Genomic DNA, 20,785 nt, shown 5'->3' on the forward strand with positions numbered 1-20,785 from the left:
TCTCCATCTTCCACGTCTCCGCCAACAAGCTCAACCTCCTCGCCCGACCGTATCTCAATCCCCTCTCTATCGCAACGCACACCCTCTTTCACCAACACAATCACAACAACAGACATCATGGCTGAGATCCGCCGTAAGCTCGTCATCGTCGGCGACGGTGCCTGTGGTAAAACTTGCTTGTTGATGTGAGTATCGCCTCCGTCGTCTCCCTATGCCCATGCCCACCGCCCACCGCCTGGCCCCCAGCGACGCATCAATCTTGCATCGTCGCATCGACGAAAAAAAACAACCGAAAAAACACATCTGCAGTCTACCACCATCAAAGGCTTCATCACACTGACTTTTTGTTTGATTACAGCGTCTTCTCTAAGGGTACATTCCCTGAGGTAAGATTGCCCTTTTCTTCCACGCCGACGCGGCACCGCCCCTTGTTTCCTCGAGACGAAGCCAGGCCGAGATGCATCAACCCATCAACATTTAAGCCCTCCGATGACACACCCGCCTGTCGTGAATCCATCTCCGATCCACGCATATTCTGACAACTAATCCAGGTCTACGTCCCCACCGTTTTCGAGAACTACGTCGCCGATGTCGAGGTTGACGGCAAGCACGTCGAGCTGGCCCTTTGGGATACTGCCGGCCAGGAGGACTACGATCGTCTCCGCCCCCTTTCCTACCCCGACTCCCACGTCATCCTGATCTGCTTCGCCGTCGACTCCCCCGACTCCCTGGACAACGTTCAGGAGAAGGTACGTTACTTATCCCAATTTTCCCCCGTCATCGACTGTTGTCGGCATGCCAACTATTGCTCACACGTGCTCCTCTTCCTATAGTGGATCTCCGAGGTTCTGCACTTCTGCCAGGGCCTGCCCATCATTCTCGTCGGCTGCAAGAAGGATCTCCGCTACGACTCCAAGACGATTGAAGAGCTGCGTAAGACCAGCCAGAAGCCCGTCTCCCCCGAGGAGGTAAGTTTATTCTGCTCATGGCGATCATCGGTCGCCTCCCGCGCCCCGTCTCTTGCTGTGGATGTATGCTAACAATATCTTTAGGGTGAGGAAGTCCGCAAGAAGATCGGCGCCTACAAGTACCTCGAGTGCTCCGCCAAGACGAACGAGGGCGTCCGCGAGGTTTTCGAGCACGCCACGCGCGCTGCTCTGCTCTCCCGCAGCCGGAGCAGCGGCAAGAAGCACAAGTGCATGATTCTCTAAATACTCTCTGGGCGAACTTCCCAAAACCCTTTTCTCCCTCTTCGACCACAACCCCCATTTGTAATCATCAAGGTCCCGGTCACCTCACCATTGTCTTTTCGCAGCTCTTCGGGTGAGAAAGGGTTTCTGGTGGCGGTCTGGAAGGCGGGGGCAATATCTGCCTGCATAGGTTCTCGGAATTTTGGAGTTTTGCTCAACATTGTGTCTCATAACAACCCCGACACCCATATCGATCGGCGTGTCACCGTGTCTGGTTCTGCGGGGGTCTTTTTACCGAATCCATTTCTTTCCCTGCCGAACGGTGACTGGGAGAAACAACAGCCGGCCACGTCCCGACGAGAAGCTGCGAGGAGGTTGGGCTCAGCCATGGTTGTCTCGCTCATGGTCTCAAGGGAGGAAATCGCTTGGTGGCTGGCGTGACTGGTAGCTGCTGAGCGACGATGGACAGTGGGTTGTCTAGTGACTTCGGGAACGGCGGAACGGCAATGGTTGACGTTCTAGCCGTGGAAGCGGCTTGTCTGGCCGTAGTATCGCGACGAAGTCTGGTCACATCATATATCTTGTCGTGTTTTCTTCTCTTTTGACGCCTCACAGCTTTAGACGGCGGAGATGGATGGACATGTGTTTCCTGGCCGCGTTTTCTTCTCTCTTGTCGATTCTCTCAATCCAGGTCTTTGATAACACAGGCTGCGTCTTGACCATTTCCCCATGCCGGGTGCTCCCGTGACATGCAAAGCCCATGGACAAAAGCGGTGCTCTATCACTCTCGTGGGTTCGTCCAGGATTTCGTCATCACTGTCATATTCACGTGTTAGGGATCGCGAAAGATGAGATGAAAAAAACCACAGATAGCCAGACACAATGGCTTGGACAACACAGGTCTCGATACTTGTTTCACGGTAACCCAGGCAACTCGGAAGATGGTGATGGTGTTATCGAGTGGGATTCGCTGCATAGACTTTCTGACTCCTTGGCTGCTCTACCGCAAAGCACATTACGCAGTAGGTACGGAGTTGTGATTCTCGAGATACTGAGAAGGGTTGGTTGGGGGCGTATGAGCTTTGTAAACTGAGCTGAGACAAGGTTGGACTGGTGTCAAGTTTATTGTGATGCCCCGCCTCGTGAAGTTGGGGATGGCCCTGCTTCGGTAGAGGGGAGACGGGTATTTAGGGGGTGGGTGATATCACGCGTTATTGCATGCGGAATCGCGATGCTGCACATGAAGATTTGGGTTGGGCGGTATTATGTTATGTTTGATTTGATATGAGGCGGTCACTCCGGGCGAGTACGTTGCTTCCCTCCTTCTCCTTTCCCACTTATCTGGAGGGCATGGGACGGGCAAGTGATAAAGGCAACCCTAGAGATAAGCTGGGGGAGGAGTTAGGTTTCAGAAGAGGGAATGCCGTTTGTCCGTGGTTTCCCGTCAGCCCGTGCGTTTGACTACATTTGAAGTTGATTTGAAGGAGTGTGTAAGGAGGGGTTCTCCATCCGATTTCCCATGAGGTCGTCTTCTCCGCGTCGTCTCGTCTCAACTCTGGACCCCCGTGGCTTCCAAGGACTCAAGTGAGGTCAGGTGACATAGCTGTGCCAACCAAGCCATGTGAGACTGCAAATATTTAGGCAGGGCAGGTCTGTTGGATGGGAGCAATATAATTAGTGTGTGTGGTTAAGGAGGGGTCTAGAGGGAACAGCAGGATGAGAGAGGTGTGAGTGGTGAGAAGGAGGATTGGGGTGAGGTGATGGGAGAGGGGATGTTAGGTATGGCGAGATGAGGCGAGGCGTGGTGGAAGTAAGGCTTACAGCGCCGCAAGACGAGCAGGTCTTGGAGGAGGCGGCCGTGGAGGCGCCGCACTTGGGGCAGGCGGAGGTGTGGGCGTTGGTAAGGGGTTGCATGTTTGCGGTTTCTGGTGATGTTTCTGCGTCGGTGGTTTGGGCCTAGTATGTTGCTTGGATGGAGAGAAGATGAGACGAAGAGACGGAGAGAGAGAGAGAGAAAGAGAGAAGAGTCAAAGGTCAGAAGGAAACGAGATGGTGGAAAGCGGGGTTCTTTTTATTCCTCAGATCTCGCTGTCAGTCCGCGCCCGCGGCCGTGGGCTTGGTCTTGGGCCGGTCTGCTCTATTTTCCCCCTCCTGTCCACTTGTGACCAACGCAAAAAGCTACAACACTCAGACATGGCTGATGTGTACGCGCTACCCAAAAGTGTGACCCTCTCCTCGCGCGTGAAGATGGTCCCCTACTCGTTCATTTGTCGTCGTCGGAAGTGGGAGGGTGGAGGTGGGTGGGTGGGCTTGGATGAGCTTACAGACAGGCTGTCATGCGAGATGGATGCCTTCTCGTTGGCTGTGAGGCGGGGGGAGGGGGTTTTCAAAAGTGAACGGAGACGCTTGACTCCAGAAAGGGATTTTGTCTAAGTAAATGGTGGGCTGGGCTAGGCTGGGTTGGTGTTGCCTTTAGGGGGGCCGAACCCCTCTTTGCGCTGGACTTTTGCACTTGAGGCGGGCGGTCTTGGTTAGCTGCCATACGCTCGGGATGGGCCTTGGAGCGATGTTGTCGTGTGTGGGCGTTGGCGTGGAAGTGGGCGGGCGGTGTGTGGGTGGGATGGAGGGCGAGGTGAGGGAGTCGACGGCCGATCTCGATAGGTAAGGTAGAAAAGGTATTGTAAGTTCATCAGCAGCTGAGTGAAGAGCGATGTGAGTTGAAGGCTGTCCAATGGTAAAGGCGCTTGGCAACGAGGTGTTCGGCAGTATCCATCTAGGCATCCGAAAATAAGGCGGGATGCATGCATACTTGAATGTTGGCAGCAGCATTGGAGGAGAATCGATAAGGGTCGTTTCACTCTTTCTGTAAAGGGCAATCTGCAGGATTGGCGACAGACGATAGGACTGGTGGAGATATATGTCTGCAACGAAAAGAGACCCTCGGAACCAACCGATTGTTCGGACATTTGTTTGTCTTTGGCGGTGTTTACCTCCCCGGGAATTTCATGCGTTTGCACGTAACTGCCACAGCTTATCTACAAGTACCTTAGATTACCTTGGAAGGCAGGTAGAAGTAGGTCTAGTGACCTTCCTCTCCAGTTAGCGGAGGAAGCGGCCACCGGCTTGGGCGGGCCTGTTGGTCGGGTGACTCGGGGTGCGAGATAAGCGACCGTTTTCCGCGCCCCATGCATTTCGCCCAGGCCGCCGTACGCTGGCGACAACACCAACCCCATCCCGGATCCTGTTTCCGTCCCAAGGCAGCAGCCAACACCGAAAAGGACCGGAGGAGGTGGGGGTCACCCTTCCGATTGAGTGCAAATCCGATTTGAAGCACCTTCAACAAGGGCGGTTCAATAGAACAAACATGGAGTTTTCGAGAAGACGGACGCCTAGAAGGAAAGATGACCGAATTATACTCCACTTTGTATGTCTGGTCTCAAAATTCACGATGTCCCCCCTGATGCCCCTGTCACGAACCACATGTCTGAGTTACGGCTCATCACGATGGCTGACTCGAATACTGACATCATTCCCAGGACTATGACTGCTTCTACGCCTCGGTCTATGAGAACCGAGACCCGCGGCTCAAGGCGCTGCCGCTGGGCGTGAAGCAAAAAAGCATTCTGGCGACGTGCAACTATGTCGCCCGCAAGCGGGGCGTCAAAAAGCTCATGCTCATTGCCGATGCCAAGAAGGTGTGCCCAGAGCTCGTGATTATCGAGGGCGAGGACCTGACACCGTTCCGAGATACGAGCAAGACACTCTTCGGGTTCCTCAGGGGCTATTCCTGGAACAACAGGGCAGAGAGGTTGGGGTTCGATGAAGTCTTTATGGGTGGGTGTGGCACAGCTGTACTATTTGGCAGCAAGAGAGCCAGCCTGCTGACGAGGGGACAGATGTCACGGATATCATCAATTACAACATGTTCTGCCTCAACAAGACGTCGCTGTCGGGGTCGTTTTTCCACCTCTCCAAAAGGGATCCAGAAAAGGGCTTCACGTGTGACTTAACCAAGGTCGCTGGATGTGTTTACGGGGCGAATCCTGAGCCAGGAGACCTTGACAACCCTACTTACGTGCGGCTTCTGCTGGCGAGTCACCTGGCATTCTACCTGCGCACGAAATTGGAGGAGGACTTTGGCTTCACGGCCTCTGTCGGAATATCGACAAACAAGCTCCTCAGCAAGCTCGCCGGATGCGTGAAGAAGCCGCGCAACCAAACGACATTAATGTCGCTTGATGATGCAGTCGTAACGGAGTTCATGGACACACATTCGGTTCGAAAAATCCCTGGCATCGGTTTCAAGACGTCACGAGCATTAGAGGATCGCTTCCTGTCGACACCCCTAGGACCCGATGACGCCGATAGAGAAAACTCGCCCTTGAAAGTCTGCGACGTGCGAACACATCCCGAAGCATCAGAAGACGCTCTGGAAAAGCTCCTGGGAGGCCCCGGCTCCGAGCGCGGCGTTGCCGAGAGGGTCTGGGGTCTCTTACACGGCGTCGACGGCACGGAAGTCAAAAGCGCGAGTGATATTCCCTCGCAAATCAGCATCGAAGACACATTCAAAGGGCTGGAGAGTATGGGTCAAATTGAAAGCGAACTACGATTGATATCGGCGTCTCTCGTGCGTCGAATGCGAACTGACCTCCTGACCAACGACGACTCGATAGAGCCGGGCGGACAGCGGTGGATCGCGCACCCCAAGACTTTGCGCCTTTCGATCCGGTCCTGGCCAGATGACTCAACTCCAAACTTCCATCGCATATCCCGCTCCCAGCCGCTTCCCAGCTTCATCTTCACCCGCAAGGAGACACCCGATGCCATCGCAGAGCGGCTCACGACCGACATCCTTCTCCCGATGATGAAGAAGTTCCACCCGCCGGGCCACCAATGGAACCTGCAACTTCTGAATGTCTGCGTCGCAAACATGGCGGCCAGCGGCAGCGAGGCCGGGCCCGGCGTTGGGAGGGACATCTCGGCAATGTTCAGGAAGCAGGACGACGTATTGCGGCAGTGGAGGATCGACACGACGGTCGTCGAAGACGACGACGAGCAGTGGGTGTCGGAGGACGAGGTTGAGGAGATGGAGCTGGGGGAGTTTGATGACGGGGCGTCCTGGGAAGGCGACTTGATGACAGCAAGGTGTCCGCTTTGCGGGCACTGCATCCCACCTTTTGCTCTAGCTGCTCATGCGAGGTATCATGACCTGGAAGATTGATAACGTCTTGAACAGGGGATTAGGAATGGTGTTTTTGGCCGTAACGGAGTCACGGGGGTGCCAGCATATGGGGGTGGGGGGGGGGGGGGTATGTCGAATTTATCATAGTTCCCCTCGAAAACGAATTCTTCCCAGCCGTTCTTCCCGGATATATTCAACGGAAAACGATGTTACATACCCAGGATAGATACACAAGAGCGGTCTCTATCCAACTTAGGCCTCCGTCCTAAAGAATGTCCGACTAATTCCACAGGAAAGGGTTACTACAATATAATTAACTATGGCAAACCTTGAAATGAGAACTATGGATAGGTTTCAGGCGATAAATCTTTATGAAAAATCTCTATGAACCGTGTTACGGAAGAGTACATCGACTAATGTGGCTAATAACTAGGCGGTGCCAGACGGAAGCGCGCATTTCGTTCGTCGGGCGACGGGGAATAGAGGGACTCCGACTTAGCATGCCTTTTCAGGGGCACGCACACGGAGTAGGCCCTGCCCGAGTCCGGTAGTGGCATTGGAGTAACAGGGAAGTGTCCCGGCAGTGAAAAGAGGGGCCCCGGACTCCGAGGACGGCGAGGAGGCCGGGGGGCCGGCCGGGGGACCTAGGGCGGTGACACGGACGATAAGGTAGTGCGGATGCCACCATCTACTGAGACCAGGAGGCTGACTAGCTGCATGGCCGGGCTCTTGAACAAAATGCCATAAAAGACACAAGATGTTGTCTGTTCGGTCCATTATCGACACATCAAGCCCATCATCACGCAGAGCTCTTAGTTTAAACACAGCACACCCACCCATCTTCATCACCATGGCTCTAGGGTTTATCAACCTCACCCAGGTCGCTGTACTCGCCGCTAGTTCATGGCTACTCTTCCACCTAGCCCGGGGCATATACCAGGCTTACTTCTCCCCCCTGCGCCATATTCCAGGTCCCAAGTCATGGGTTGTATTCCCGTTCATCTCTAAGGTCAAAGTCATCCGCGGCACCATTGACCAGGACATACGCGCGTTCCACAAAAAGTACGGCAATGTAGTACGCTACGAACCAGGTGCGGTGTCATTCACGACCAACGAGGCCTGGAAGACCATCTACGGCCACGGCCACGGCCAGTTTCCCAAGTTCAACGCGTCCCAGCAGCTCGAACCCCAATCCAACATTCTCACCGCTGACGATGCGAACCACGCTCGCATCCGCCGCGGAGTCGCCCACGCCTTCTCTCCCAGGTCCCTGGCGGAACAGGAGCCGCTGATCCACGAGTACGTCGACAAGCTGATGCGACGGCTGGCCGACGTGGCAGAGTCCCGTACGCCGACGGAAATAGGCCGGTGGTTCCACATCACGTCGTTCGACATCATCGGCGACTTGACCTTCGGCCAGTCTCTGGGCGGCCTCGACAGCAATGAAGTTCACCACGTCGTCAACCTTGTCCTCCTGTTCATCGAGCGGGCCAAGAAGATCTTCGAGCTCAACAGCCTGCTCGGCCCGTTGGCGGGGCTGGTCATGCCGGTCCTCGCGCGAGACGCCGAAAAGGGATTCCTGGACCAGTTCAACTACACAAGATCGGCCGTGGACAGGCGGCTTGCAATCGACGCGGACGTGGATCGCAAGGACTTCATGACGGGCCTGCTGCGGGGGAGAGATGAGAAGGATATCGGGTCCATTGAAGAGATTGTCACGAACTCCAACACCCTGTTCGTGGCCGGCAGCGACACCACCGCCACGCTTATGACGGCGTGCACGTTCTTCCTCCTCTCGACACCCCATACATACGAACAAGCGGTAAAGGAAGTCCGAGACGCCTTCAATTCAGCAGCCGAAATCAACTTCACCGACGCCACCGCACGCCTGCCCTACCTGCTTGCCGCGCTTAACGAAACACTGAGGCTGTATCCTCCTGTACCAGGAACGCTCGAAAGAGTTGTTCCCCACACCGAGGAGCCGGTTTACATCGAAGGGAAACACATCCCGCCGGGGGTAAGTGCTCATCAAAACTTCCCAGTTCTTCTTTCAGCTTCGCGAAAAAGCTGATACTGACGATGATGGACCACTCACACAGACTCGGGTTGGCGTCCACATGACTTCTGCAGGCTTATCAGCTTCCAATTTCGCGAAGCCGGAGTCGTTCGTCCCTGAGAGATGGCTACCCAACGTCGCCCAGGACCCATCATCTCCGTTTTTCGGGGACAGGCGAGACGCCATCCAGCCCTTTTCATACGGTCCACGTAACTGTGTCGGCAAGCACCTCGCGTACAACGAGATGCGGGTGATCATGGCGCGCTTGCTCTGGGAGTTTGACTTCAAGCTGCACTCGTCTTCTTATGGGTGGACACAGCCTTACTCGAAGCACAAGGCCTGGTCGATTTGGAAGAAACCGCCACTGGTCGTGTACATCAAGAAACGTGAATTCTCGACGTAGCTTCTGGGCGGAACTTTGGCTGTCCTTTGATCTCTATGTCTGGTTCTTACAGACCATTGGAATCAGCTAGCATCCATCAAACCAGAGAATACTATACCGGGGAGAACTTGGAACGGTGTCGGAAAAGCGATCCATAGCGTGGTTGACGACGAGAGTCCAATAAAATGGCCGACGTACCTATAGTATCTTCGATTGCAATACAAACGCGGACTTTCTAAACCAAACACCTTGCCAGCACAACTCAAGGGAGCAATCTGGCGTTGCCGTTCGGATAGGACACATTATGCGCCGATAAACTTGAACAAATGTAAAAAGAATCATTGTAATGAGTGGTCCGTCCGATTCATTCAACTGACCGAATCTGTGCACTCAAGCTCTTGGTCTATTAACACAGAGAGCTCCCTACGCTGCGTCGACGAAGGGGGCATGTGCCTGTCTTGCCTGAACGAGTGGAGAGGCAAAATGACGATGTACATATCGAAACACGAAATGCCTACCAGGTGGATCAGCAACTAGGAGCCATCATCGAAAAAATAAGATCCGACTAATTCTTCGGACGAAAATAGAGTTGACAGCTTACCAACAAGGGCGAAGGTGACGAGGGTGGCACATATCCATCGGACTGGGTCTGAGGGCTTTTCTTCTTCTTCTCTGTCTCCCATCTGGAAGCTGGGGTGTGAGCTCTTGAGTTCTTCAACTTCCAGAAGAGGACCAAATCCCTGCATTAGCGCATCTGCAAGCCTCCGTGAGGGTTGGCTTGGATGGGGCCGTTCGCGGGAAGGCGCTGGAGACGTTACCAGGGCGGTAGGCTGTAGTAGCTGCCAATCAGACAGGTCTGGGAGCACTTTCCGGGGTAAATTCTTATCGATAAGATCGATCCGTACCCCGGAAGCGGCGTGCGTATGACCCTGCAGTGATGCAGTGGTGCCTCATGGGGTGCGACCTGACCACTGACGTCAGGGGTCTGAGAACGGCCGCAGCAGCTTCCCGAGCGACTACAAACCGAGCCCATCTCCTACGACCCTCACCGCGTTGTTCCCGTGTGAGATGTGTTTGCTTCTCAGTTTCTCATTGCCAAATTTCCCCGTGTGAGGGTAGACACAGTAACAGTAGCAGACGTTGCCCATATCTGACCGACATATTCACCGTCGTCTTGTTATCGTGTCAAATAATAGTCACTTGTTTGTACTTAGCCACCACCTTCTCGGTCGCGCCTCCATCTTGTGTTCACCGTTGCCTCACTTTCCTCCCCGTTTAGGTATTGGAAGGTGGTCCTCGAGATATTGCCCAAAATGGAAACCACGCAGGGCTCCTCACCTTCACCGGCAGCACCTGCCTCGCGGCAGGTGTCGGTCGTGCAGGAGACAGCAACCGGCGTACCACCTCAGAACCGCCCACATAACACAAACACAGACACACCTCCTGCCTCCAGCTCTCACCCTCCTGTTCCAGATCCCAATCCCAATCCCACTCCCGGTTCCACCTCTGAACGCTACATCAACACTTACCTCTCGGAAAACGACGAGAACCAGTACAACTACTCCTACTCTGACGAGGAGAACTTGGACACATCCTCTATTTGCTCCTTTGAAGAGGAAGAGGACGGCAACTGGGAACGAGACCCAGACGAAGACGCCATGGCCGGCTCACGACGCCCCCACAACCAACGCCGTCGTACCCAGACGGACCTGACTGGCGTCCTCACCATCGATGAAAAGGATGAGCTCATCAGTCTAGTGAGCAACATCTTGGACAGCATGCAGGACCAGATCAGCAACATCTTTCACTCCCCTCCCATCACTCCCGCCACAACCGAGGACCCTCAACACTCGTGGCTGTCTCTTTCGCTGCTCAAGAACAAGGCGAGCGCCATCTCCCAGTCGCAAAGCACCGCAAACAAAGAAAACACCCGCCCCTCTTCATCTTCGGCCCAGCAGGATGCCGGAAAGACGTACAAGAAAGCCCACGACATCGTCGAGAAGGAGGAAAAGGAGGCTATGACGCCTCAGCTCCAGGAGCTCAAGAAAGAATGCCTTGTCGTCTTCCAGAAGTGGCAGGGCAACGTCCTGACCCGCGCCAAGGACATCTCCGTCAAGGACCCCGAGGCCTCCTCAGCTGGCCCCGCTGGCCGTGGTGGCCGTGGTGGTCGTGGAACCCGCGGCGGTCGCGGCGATCGTGGTACGCCTCAGGGAGGCCGTGGCACCCCGCGCGGACGTGGTGGTAGAGGCGGTCCCCTCAGTGTCAAGACTGGAGGTAAGATGCTTCCAACCATTGCCATGCACCGGGTGTTTATGGCACCGAACCCTACGAAATCTTTGAGCCCTTGCTGACATGCTTAGTTTCACCAGCTGCACGCCAGCCTTCTGAGGTCGATCCTTGGCTGGCTCGACGCTTCCCTCCCACTGCCACGCCCCTGGCTTCTCTCCCCGTCGAGCGACGCAAGTTGCTGCTTCACACCGTCCTCCTGCTCTTGCTGTCGTTGGAGCAGTACACGTCTTTCTCCCGCGTCTTCATGCTGAAGCTGACATCGTCGCTCCACCTCACCCTTCGCATGTTCCAGGAGGATGAGGTTCGCGTTGCCAGGGGTCTCGGCAAGACTGTCCAAGAAGTCAACGCTGACGAGGTTGTGGAGGACAAGTCGGCCGAGAACAAGTCGTCTAGACGGTGGAAGGTTGGGCTGGCCGGTGCTGCCGGCGCTGCCGTGATCGGTATCACCGGTGGTCTTGCCGCTCCGTTGGTCGCTGCTGGCATCGGCTCAGTCATGGGAGGCGTTGGACTCGGTTCCACGGCGGCCGCTGGTTTACTGGGGACTCTTGCCCAGAGTGGTGTTGTTGTCGGCAGCTTGTTCGGCATTTATGGTGCACGCCAGACATCCAAGATGATGGACCAGTATGCCAGAGATGTCGCCGACTTCGCCTTCCTGCCTCTACATGGCGAGATGAAGGAAGAATACCGCGACGCCAAGGAGATCGCTCCCAAGGATCGACGCCTGCGCGTTGTCCTCGCACTTAGTGGCTGGTTGACCCAAAAAGAAGACGTGATCAACCCCTGGCGTTGCATCGGTCACCAAGGCGAGGTGTATGCTGTGCGATGGGAGGTTGCGAACCTCATGAACATGGGCAACTCGCTCGAGACTGTCATCAAGAGTACCGCCTGGAGTGTAGCCAAGAAGGAAATCGTCACGCGCACCAGTAAGTCATTTTGACCACCATAGTCAGTCCCGCAGACGCTGACTATCTCCAGTTTTTGCCAGTCTTATGTCGGCCATGTGGCCCATCGGCCTCCTTAAGGTCAGCAAGGTCATTGACAACCCGTGGAGCGTTGGGATGGTCCGAGCCGAGAAGGTTGGCATGATATTGGCCGAGGCCATCAGCCGAAAAGTGCAGGGCGATCGCCCCGTCAGCTTGATCGGCTACAGCTTGGCCGCCCGAGCCATCTACACTTGCTTGATGGTGCTTGCGGAACGTCGCCAGTTCGGCCTCATCGAGTCGGTCGTAATGATCGGCACTCCGGCGCCATCCGAGAGCCGTGTCTGGCTCGCGTTGAAGAGTGTCGTCGCAGGCAGGCTCGTCAATGTATACTCTGAAAACGATTACATCCTCGGCTTCCTGTACCGTACCTCCAATCTCCAATTTGGAGTTGCCGGACTGCAGCCAATTCAGGGTGCCGAGGGCGTGGAGAATTACGATGTGAGCAGCATGGTTAGCGGCCACCTGAGATACCAGTACATGGTTGGCACCATCCTCAAGAACATCGGCTGGGAGGATCTCGATTATGCGCAGGTCGAAAAGGACGAAAGAGTCCTGGGTCTCATGGACGAGAAGTACGGTCGCGACAAGAGTCAGAAGCCAGCCTACGTCGATATGGACAAGGAAGCCGAGCACATCCAGGAGGAGGTCAAGCACAAGAACGACTCCAAGCTCGATACGAGAATGAGCAAGATGAAGATCCAGAATTAGGCTATTAAGGACAACATCTTAGCCGGAATGATCGGTAGAGGTATCGTTAGGCATGTCCCACTGTTATTGGCCGTGGCGAATGGCGTAAGGAATGGCGTGGATACCGGACGGGCTTTGGTAATAAAATTAGCCAAGACACACGAGGTAACGGCATACACACTTGTCACTAACGAGATACGAGAAATGGAGACAAACTTGTCTATCAATAGGTTCTCTTACCGAGCATCGGGATAGTGGTGGGTGTCATGACTCTTCCTTCTTGCTCTGAACGACAAAATACTTTCCAGCTGTCCGAGATGCTGTCTTTAGAGGATCCCAATCCTCTGCACCCTTGGTGTCGACTTCTTCTCCACGCACTCTCTTTGGACGTTTCTTGTGACCGAATTGAATCTCGTTGCCCAGGGCGTCTTGTAGCTCTTCAAGTCCAATTGTCACCTCTGCCACACCTTCGGTCGTTTCATCGCGCAAGGAGCGCAACGGCTCAACACCAGTAGTTTCCACGCTCTGGACGTCGCGTACAAAGTGTAGCTGCGAGTGAAGCGTGCGTAACATAGCAGACTCTGCTGCTTCCGTGTCCGGGAGCGGGAGAGCAGATAGACGGAGTAGGTGATGAAGCTTGGCCCTGGAGATTGGTTCTTCCGGGGAGGTCTCAGAAGCGCCGGCTTTCGTGGAAGGCGGGAGGAGGGACGCGACGGACCATGTCGGCTTGGAGAGGAATGCTGACGCTGGCTTTGGGACAGAGAGGTTGACGGAAGAGGATGCGAATGTTCGGGTCTGCTGGAAGAGAAGAGCGCTACAACGCCTGCAGACGGGGTGCATCGTTGTGGTATTGCCCCAGGCTGCTGCTACTTGGCGAAAGGGAGGGGCTGTATGAAGGCTGTTCGAGATAGTGGTGAAGAAATGGCGAGTCGCGCGCGGAAGGACAGTTGTGGCAATGGGGTGCTTCTTGAAGTTGGTAGCTTCACCCCCGGAGAATTAATCTGGAGCTTGAACCCCTGGCAATCCTTTTTCCTGCACGATACGCGGTAGAGAGAGGCGGTACAATGGACAGCAGAAAAAGGTACAGAGTTACCTCAGAGAGAGAGCGAGAGATAGAGGGAAAACAGGCCCCGGCGAATCAGGCGCGATGTGACGCAACCCCCGCCAAAGAATATCTTAGGCCACCCAACACCGCCTGGAGACTCGCAAGCAAGCGCAAAGCCACGGGTCCCCCGTCCGCTAAGCCACAACGACAAGACCCCGCGTCATGGGGACTCAAGTGGGCGGGCGGCTTGTGTGCTCGCCTGAAAGTCGGTTCCGTCGCGCTGCTATACTTCCGCCCGCTTGATGCCAGCAACGACTGAACAACCCATCTCCAAACCTCACCCAAATCTACGACCTGTCCTCTACATCTCAGTACACGTTCCAAAGCCCGCGATAACCCGACGGCATAACGACGAAAAACAGCCGACACCTCGAAACTCACATCTCCGAATACCGAACGATATCCCAAACCTCCAGTACCTCGCCGTGCTTGATTTACTTACGAAAGAAACTATGGCTCAAGACCCTCGCGCGCTGCTGCAAAAGGTGAGTCAGTACTGGATGGATCGTCATGTCTATTCTACACCTCTCCCGGTCGTTTTTGCAGACCAGAGGCCGTAGGACATCACACGGAGGCTCTGAAGTATGACTGTAGCAACATACAGCTTGCTGACGAATTCCGTGGTCGCGCAGGCAGACAAGACGCTCTCGAGCGCCGGCGGCGGCTTCAGCTTCTTCGGCGGCCGGGAGGACAAGTACCAGAACGCCGCGGACCTGTACATCCAAGCCGCCAACGCCTTTAAGATGCAGAAGCTGAGTTAGTTTCTCCCCGCGACTGTTTCCTTCGCCCCAGCCCCAATCCCCGCCATCATTCCTGCCTACGATCCCTTGTTTGAAACAGCACAACTGACCGGTGGCAAAACCCTATCACGATAGACCGCGAAGCAGGCCAGGCCTTTGAGAAGGCAGCCCAAGTACAGACCAACAACCTCAAGGAGCCCGATGACGCCGCCAACACGCTCGTCGACGCCTTCAAGGCTTACCGCAAGGACGATCCGGAGGCCGCGGTGCGCTGCCTCGACGTTGCCGTGAATCAGTACTGCGCCAAGGGCAACTTCCGCCGCGCGGCCGGCCACAAGGAGGCGCTCGGTGAACTGTTCGAGACGGAGCTCGGTGACTCAAAGCGTGCGCTCGAAAGCTACGAGGCCGCGGCGGGTTGGTACGAGGGCGACAATGCTGCCGCGTAAGTCGGACATCCCGCTCTCCCACGACACTCCCCTTACGAAGAAAACAAAAAGACACCGAGAGTTGTCAGTGATATGATGGCGACTAACAAGACACCTCAGGCTCGCAAACAAGCTCTGGCTCAAGGTCGCCGACGTGGCCTCCCTCGAGGGCGACTACTACAAGGCTATCGAGAACTACGAAAAGGTGGCGGCGGCCTCGATCAACAACAACCTGATGAAGTACTCGGTCAAGGACTACTTCCTCCGCGCGGGCATCTGCCACCTCGCCACGGGCGACATGGTGGCCGCCCGCCGCGCCGTCGAGAAGTACGCAGACATGGACCCCGGGTTCGCCCAGCAGCGCGAGGCCATGCTTCTCAACGACCTGCTCGCCGCCGTCGAGGGCGGCAACCAAGAGGAGTTCACCGACAAGCTCTTCCAGTACGACCAGGTCAGCAAGCTCGACAAGTGGAAGACGACGCTGCTCGTCCGGGTCAAGAATGCCATTGAGGAGCCCGAGGACGAGTTTGCCTAAATCTTTGTTTGAATTTTCTTTTTTTGGTCGTCTTTGGAGTGAAGCGATGCGAGTATGAGAAGGGAGGCGGGAAAGATAAGAGGGGGAAGAAAGACCATTCCCCCTCCCTCCTTGTCCTAGGTTTTTAATGGCTATCTTTCTTCCCCGTCGGTGGACCTGCGGGATGGATGATGGGCATGGATGGAATGACGAGCAACGGCAGGGAAACTATATGCGTTCTCCAGACTTGGTGGGAGTTGAAAGAAAGCGTTGTGTTTGCTTGCGTCAACAAACACATCCTGGTGGGAGAGAGGAGAGCGGGCGCCCCCCAAGAAACCACAAGAAAATCGGCATCCGTACTAGTCGTTTTCCCGCTTGAATAGAAATCCACATACAATGAACCAACCATCCAAGAGTCCACGGCATTTCAGACCTGCGACCATCCATATCCCATCAAAAGACATGAGGAATCAAGGCGGCTCGCCGGCTACAGCCCACTTGATTCAAAGTCTAGATAGACTTTTAATGCTCCCTGCACCGCATCTCATCGCAATTTCGACGTCTCACGCCCGTCTATCTCGCTTACCATGTCAAGTCAGGAGAGACATGAACACATTGATCGCGGCCCTTGTGGTCATCGTTTCATCCTCTTTCATCTTTGTTGATCTAATCTTGCGCAAAACAATTATATATAAAAAAAAGTCCAACAACGCCACGGCTACAGACAGCCTGCAGCGTCGAATCTCGCGGGAAGGAAAGAGAGTTCTTCCCGCCCGCCAGTGATGCCCTCTACCTGCTTGCTAGCTTGCATATCCGGCTCAACAACAATGCAATTATCCGGAAATGGCCATGAGGATCCAAGTTCCTTCTCGCAACTGGAAATAAAAGACTGGCGATGAAAAAGACGGCTTCTAATGAGAACCCCCTGGCCTCTTTTTGATCCCCGGACTCCCCCCTTATGCCAATATGGTTTTGTACAGTTCTGCCTCCCGCCGTTTATTACACATACAGTCTCCCTATCGTACAGCGCGGCGCAGGAAGCAGAATATGAAATGGTCGTCGAATCATGGCGCCCAGCGTTTACGCCGGCAGTTCTCCTCGTCGATTCATTCATTCAGTTAGGCGGACTGCCGACCATGCTGGGAACCTGCTTCCGGATGAGGCCCCGTGTCCGTTGCTCGGCTCGAGGGACGCCCTGGATCGCTCGAGGCTCTCTCATCAGACTGGTGTCCAGCTTCGCGGGAACCCGACTGACAACGGTGTGATACTCGCCCGGGAATTTAGCGCTGGGAACGGGCACCGAAGCCGTCCGCCACATGTGATCGGAAGTGTCGCCCAGGTAAGTGGGTATCTTGAGCTTTGATGGTGCAGCAAAGCCCGAGGCGTTGCTCGATGCGCCGTGGGACATGCGGATGGTCGAAAGACGTGAGAACCCCGTTGAAAGCCCCGGCCGTCCTCGGGCCTTCTTCGCCATGATGATCTCGTCGAAGAGACGGATCGAAGAGTGAGATGCTGACTGAGTCTCTCGTTCATGAATGAATTCGTTGAAAGCTGGCAGTAGTTAGCATGGATTGCAGGTGCAGAGACTGCCGAGCAAAGTCTTACCTTGAGTATCTCTCAACATGGTAGCATATTCCTGTTGGTCGTAAGGAAGACTCTTAATGAAACCATTCATGTCGAAGGAATAAAGCTGCCCATTGCTCTTTTGCTCCCGGGTGGGACGGCCAAGGTGCTTCCTGTAGGTGTACAGCAAGCTGGCGAGGCATCGGACGAAGGCGGCTCGCACGCGGTCCGCGTGAAATGCTTCTTTGCACACTACCGAGACCTGTCCAAGGCAGCGGTTGTGAGCATAGCCATCGCAGTGGGAGCACTGGTAAATGCCGTCTCCCTCGGACCTTTCGTCGCAGACCGAACAGGTAGACGACATGTCGTGGGGGATCCAGTTGAAACAATGTCCCTCCACCCAGACCATGGTATCGGTATTTCTCACGGGCTGGATCAGCATATTAGGCATGATGGTCGATGCTGCCAGCGTGGACTGGGCGTAGGCCGACGGCGCATACCCAGGCGTGTAGCCTCCATACGAAGACTGCGAGTCGACAGAGAGGGCGGATACCGACATGCTAGGGTTGTGGCCGTTCAAAAAAGGCAAGCTTGGTCGATGCAGCGGCGGGTGCTTGTCCATCCCGAAGGACGAGCTGCGCCGAGACTTTTCGTCAAAGTGACCGGATTTCTTTTCTCTCAGAGTCTGGGCGAAGCCAGAGTCACTTCGTGACACAGGCGTCGTTGGCATGGGCGGGAAGCTCATGGACACCGGCGAAACAGAGGATTGCGGGCTGGTTTTTCCGGACTTGCTGGTGTCGGGCCGGTCTGACTTGCTGTGCTCGCCGAACTTTGAATGCAAAAAGGCATTAAAGATGGGAGGTCGCACCGAGTTTGGTGCTTCTGGCTCTCCAAACGACGAGGAGTTCTGTGTAACCCATTTCCCGAGGGAGCTCGAGGCAACACTCGAGTTGAACAGCGTGTCGTTCTCGACCGAAAAGGCATCGTACGGGTACGACTCCATCGCGTATGGTGGGGGACCGGTAGTTACTCCGTACCGGATGTGATGCGGGGCAGCCACGTGCAGCAAGGAGAGGAGCTTGCGGCGGTGCTGCCGCGGCAGGCGGACCGGCTGCGCAGTGGCATCGATCGTGTCCATGTCCAGATCGACCAACACATAATCGTCGTCTGGCAGCTCGATCTTCTCATACCGTCGCTCAATACCGACGATGTAGGGGCAAGGCGCCTCCAGGGCGGAGATGAGACGAGCGGGAAGCACGGGAATGAAGATGCTCGCCCACTTAAGGGGATACAACAGGTTGACCAGTGCGTGACATGCCAGGTGGAGCATGCCGGTGTGGGAGGACATGAAGATGATACGCGACTCGGACATGGCATACTCGAAAAGAGCAACAATATTCTCCATGGACAGACACCTGAAAAGGGCGTAGATGTCAATGGTCCTCGCCCCCGGTATCTCATTTATGGCCTCCTTTCGGCAATAGAGGCGCAGCTCCCGCACGCCCAGCTCAACCTGCGTTTTGGAGGCCAGCGGGCTGAATGCCTCGGTACAAAGGTTGACGACATATCGCTCAAGGGGTTGCCAGCGGCCGACTTTGGGGGAGCTAGGCGGTACCCGTAGCACGGCGCCGTCGGTCATCGGCACGACAACGGCTCGCAGCCACTCTTTCCAGAACGACATTCTTGTGGCGTCTCTTCCCAGGATGCCGTAGGCTCTGGGGGCCCACAAACCGCTCTCGCCAGCAGTCAAGCCGTCAATCTTGGATGCGGCACCGTGGCGCAGGGGTCTCAACATTTCTGTCATGAGACTGATCTTCTCTTCCACGGTACTGATCTGATCGTCCAGGATATCTCGGGCGGATGACCCCGAGGGGACTGTGGGGAGCTTCGCGAGGAGCTGAGAAAGGTGGGCACGCTCGGCTGCAAGTCGCACACCAAGACTGGCCGCCAACTCGCGCTCCTCGTTGGACATGTGGCTCTGGCGCCACTGTTCACACCTCGTCTCCACCTCATCTGCAACCTCGGACGTCAGAGCAGTCCAAATGATGATGGTGATACCATAGATCTTGGAGTTGTCATCCGAAGTCATCGTGAAGCCGTGCCAGGTGGAACGGGGTCGCTCGTCCGAAGACACGATATGGATGTCGTTGGGGAAAGCAAACATGGGAACATAGTCGGGAAATCTGCCACGACGGCTGATCTCGTCTGTCGCGTCTTTGGCCGGGTATCTGTCCAGCAACACGGGCTCGAAGCGTCTTTTGAGTGGGTGCATGTCTGGGTCCGTATTCAGGGGTTCCGGAGGGGGGATGACAGAGTTGTAGTTGCTCAAGCGCTTAGTGGTCCTAATTGAAGCTGGAGCTAGGGAGTTAGTCGACCGGAAAGGACTTGAGGATTGCGCTACAGAGGAGGGTAGTGGACCTTGGCGGGGGATCGTACCGGCTCCGGGCGTGCTTGCTCGAGGAGTGGTAGGCTGTTTGCGCATGCTGTTCATGTCCCTGAAACTTATTTTCCGGCGGATGCTGCCCTTAATGCTCCTCTCGATGCTGCGTAAGGGGCTCCTCCGGCCGCTCATGTCGCCCTCGTCGGCCTTGATGCGCTCGGCTCTCGGGTTGACCATGGGGGGCCTGGCCTGCGTTCTGGCACCAGCGCTAAAGGACAAGTCCTCCAGGAAATTTTCCCGTTCGGCGGCGAACTTGAGCAAGGCCTTGTCAAAGTCGAATCCCTCGATGAATTGACCCTCGGCATTCAAGCCGTTGAGGCCGGGCAGGCCGTTGAAGATGTTGAGACCATTGCCGCCGCCGGAGGAGCCGTTGATCTGACTGGCATGGGAGGGACGAATCGTAGCGCTGCTCCGGTTGCTTCGCGTGTTCCCGTCAACCTCATCCAAGGTGTGGATGGAAAAGCGACCATTGGAGGTGCGGCCGCCCGAGTTCTGCCTGGAATGACGGCCGACGCTGGAATGGCGAGCCACTCGCTTGCTCGGAGTGGCATTCAGCTCGGTGTCGCTCTCCTCATATTCGCTGTCCTCGGCGATGGTGGACTCGAGGTTGGAGGGGGGCTGCGGGGTAGAGTCCTGGTAGGAGATGGACTCTATGCCGGCGATCCAGAAGTAGTCGGCGAGCGGCGTCGAGGAGCTGTCCATGACATGTCACTTGCTGGTGACCAGCCGGATTGGCGATTGGGCGATGCTGTTTGGCCGGCGAGGATATTTTTTTTCCTTCTCTCGTAACGTCCGTCGTTGCTCTCGCACGGGGGGCTGGCCCGGGCTTTTTAATCGTAGGAGGGTCTCGGGGTCCTTTGGGTCGTTGACTGGTCAGGCAGGACTAGGGGTTGGTACTTTGTGGTACAATTCGGTGCGGTGCGGTGCGGTGGGCGGGCGAACAGGGCAGGGGTAGGGGTGCCAGGATCCGGGAGGTTCTAAGAAAAAGTCTCAGGCGATAGCTGTAAGGGAAACCGTCTCGTTTAGCTATGGACTCCTGTCGAGGTCTCCATTCAGAACTGGAGAAGAGGAGGGGGAACAGAAGGCGGTGAACGCACGAACCAGGGAAAAATGCGACTGCTTTTCGACCAGCGACAGCGAAGGCGCCCAGCAGCGGAGTCGAAGGCAGGTGAAGCAGGGAAGCCGGACGTCAAGGATCAAATCGGATTGGAGAGGGGTCGGGAGGTGTC

At 55.7% G+C, this 20,785-nt stretch overlaps 7 protein-coding genes across 7 annotated transcripts; 5 read left to right on the top strand and 2 right to left on the bottom strand.

The window, feature by feature from the left end:
- Nucleotides 1–117: 117 nt before the first annotated feature.
- CH63R_10096 (GTP-binding protein rhoA) lies at nucleotides 118–1,211 on the top strand (the record flags this gene model as incomplete). Its single annotated transcript, XM_018305070.1, has 5 exons — nucleotides 118–185; nucleotides 359–386; nucleotides 552–749; nucleotides 834–968; nucleotides 1,053–1,211. 5 exons carry the CDS (start codon nucleotides 118–120, stop codon nucleotides 1,209–1,211), a joined length of 588 nt encoding a protein of 195 aa, XP_018154494.1.
- Nucleotides 1,212–4,554: 3,343 nt separating this feature from the next.
- Nucleotides 4,555–6,411, top strand: CH63R_10097 (ImpB/mucB/samB family protein; the record flags this gene model as incomplete). The annotated part of the gene is made up of 3 exons (XM_018305071.1): nucleotides 4,555–4,614; nucleotides 4,727–5,024; nucleotides 5,087–6,411. The coding sequence occupies 3 exons, from the start codon at nucleotides 4,555–4,557 to the stop codon at nucleotides 6,409–6,411; spliced, it is 1,683 nt and encodes a 560-aa protein (XP_018154495.1).
- An 811-nt stretch (nucleotides 6,412–7,222) lies between these two features.
- Nucleotides 7,223–8,831, top strand: CH63R_10098 (Benzoate 4-monooxygenase cytochrome P450; the record flags this gene model as incomplete). The annotated part of the gene is made up of 2 exons (XM_018305072.1): nucleotides 7,223–8,389; nucleotides 8,472–8,831. The coding sequence occupies 2 exons, from the start codon at nucleotides 7,223–7,225 to the stop codon at nucleotides 8,829–8,831; spliced, it is 1,527 nt and encodes a 508-aa protein (XP_018154496.1).
- A 1,292-nt stretch (nucleotides 8,832–10,123) lies between these two features.
- On the top strand, nucleotides 10,124–12,790 carry CH63R_10099 (Duf726 domain-containing protein; the record flags this gene model as incomplete). Its single annotated transcript, XM_018305073.1, has 3 exons — nucleotides 10,124–11,084; nucleotides 11,180–12,022; nucleotides 12,075–12,790. The coding sequence occupies 3 exons, from the start codon at nucleotides 10,124–10,126 to the stop codon at nucleotides 12,788–12,790; spliced, it is 2,520 nt and encodes an 839-aa protein (XP_018154497.1).
- Nucleotides 12,791–13,033: 243 nt separating this feature from the next.
- CH63R_10100 (Duf726 domain protein) lies at nucleotides 13,034–13,609 on the bottom strand (the record flags this gene model as incomplete). Its single annotated transcript, XM_018305074.1, has 1 exon — nucleotides 13,034–13,609. One exon carries the CDS (start codon nucleotides 13,607–13,609, stop codon nucleotides 13,034–13,036), a length of 576 nt encoding a protein of 191 aa, XP_018154498.1.
- Nucleotides 13,610–14,116: 507 nt separating this feature from the next.
- Nucleotides 14,117–15,574, top strand: CH63R_10101 (Alpha-soluble NSF attachment protein; the record flags this gene model as incomplete). The annotated part of the gene is made up of 4 exons (XM_018305075.1): nucleotides 14,117–14,359; nucleotides 14,507–14,630; nucleotides 14,750–15,056; nucleotides 15,160–15,574. The coding sequence occupies 4 exons, from the start codon at nucleotides 14,117–14,119 to the stop codon at nucleotides 15,572–15,574; spliced, it is 1,089 nt and encodes a 362-aa protein (XP_018154499.1).
- Nucleotides 15,575–16,667: 1,093 nt separating this feature from the next.
- On the bottom strand, nucleotides 16,668–20,258 carry CH63R_10102 (DENN domain-containing protein; the record flags this gene model as incomplete). The annotated part of the gene is made up of 2 exons (XM_018305076.1): nucleotides 16,668–17,104; nucleotides 17,159–20,258. The coding sequence occupies 2 exons, from the start codon at nucleotides 20,256–20,258 to the stop codon at nucleotides 16,668–16,670; spliced, it is 3,537 nt and encodes a 1,178-aa protein (XP_018154500.1).
- Between the last annotated feature and the right edge of the window lie 527 nt (nucleotides 20,259–20,785).

This window comes from Colletotrichum higginsianum (assembly GCF_001672515.1).
Source record: "Colletotrichum higginsianum IMI 349063 chromosome 7 map unlocalized unitig_7, whole genome shotgun sequence".
In the NCBI taxonomy this organism is placed as follows: Eukaryota; Fungi; Ascomycota; class Sordariomycetes; order Glomerellales; family Glomerellaceae; genus Colletotrichum; species Colletotrichum higginsianum.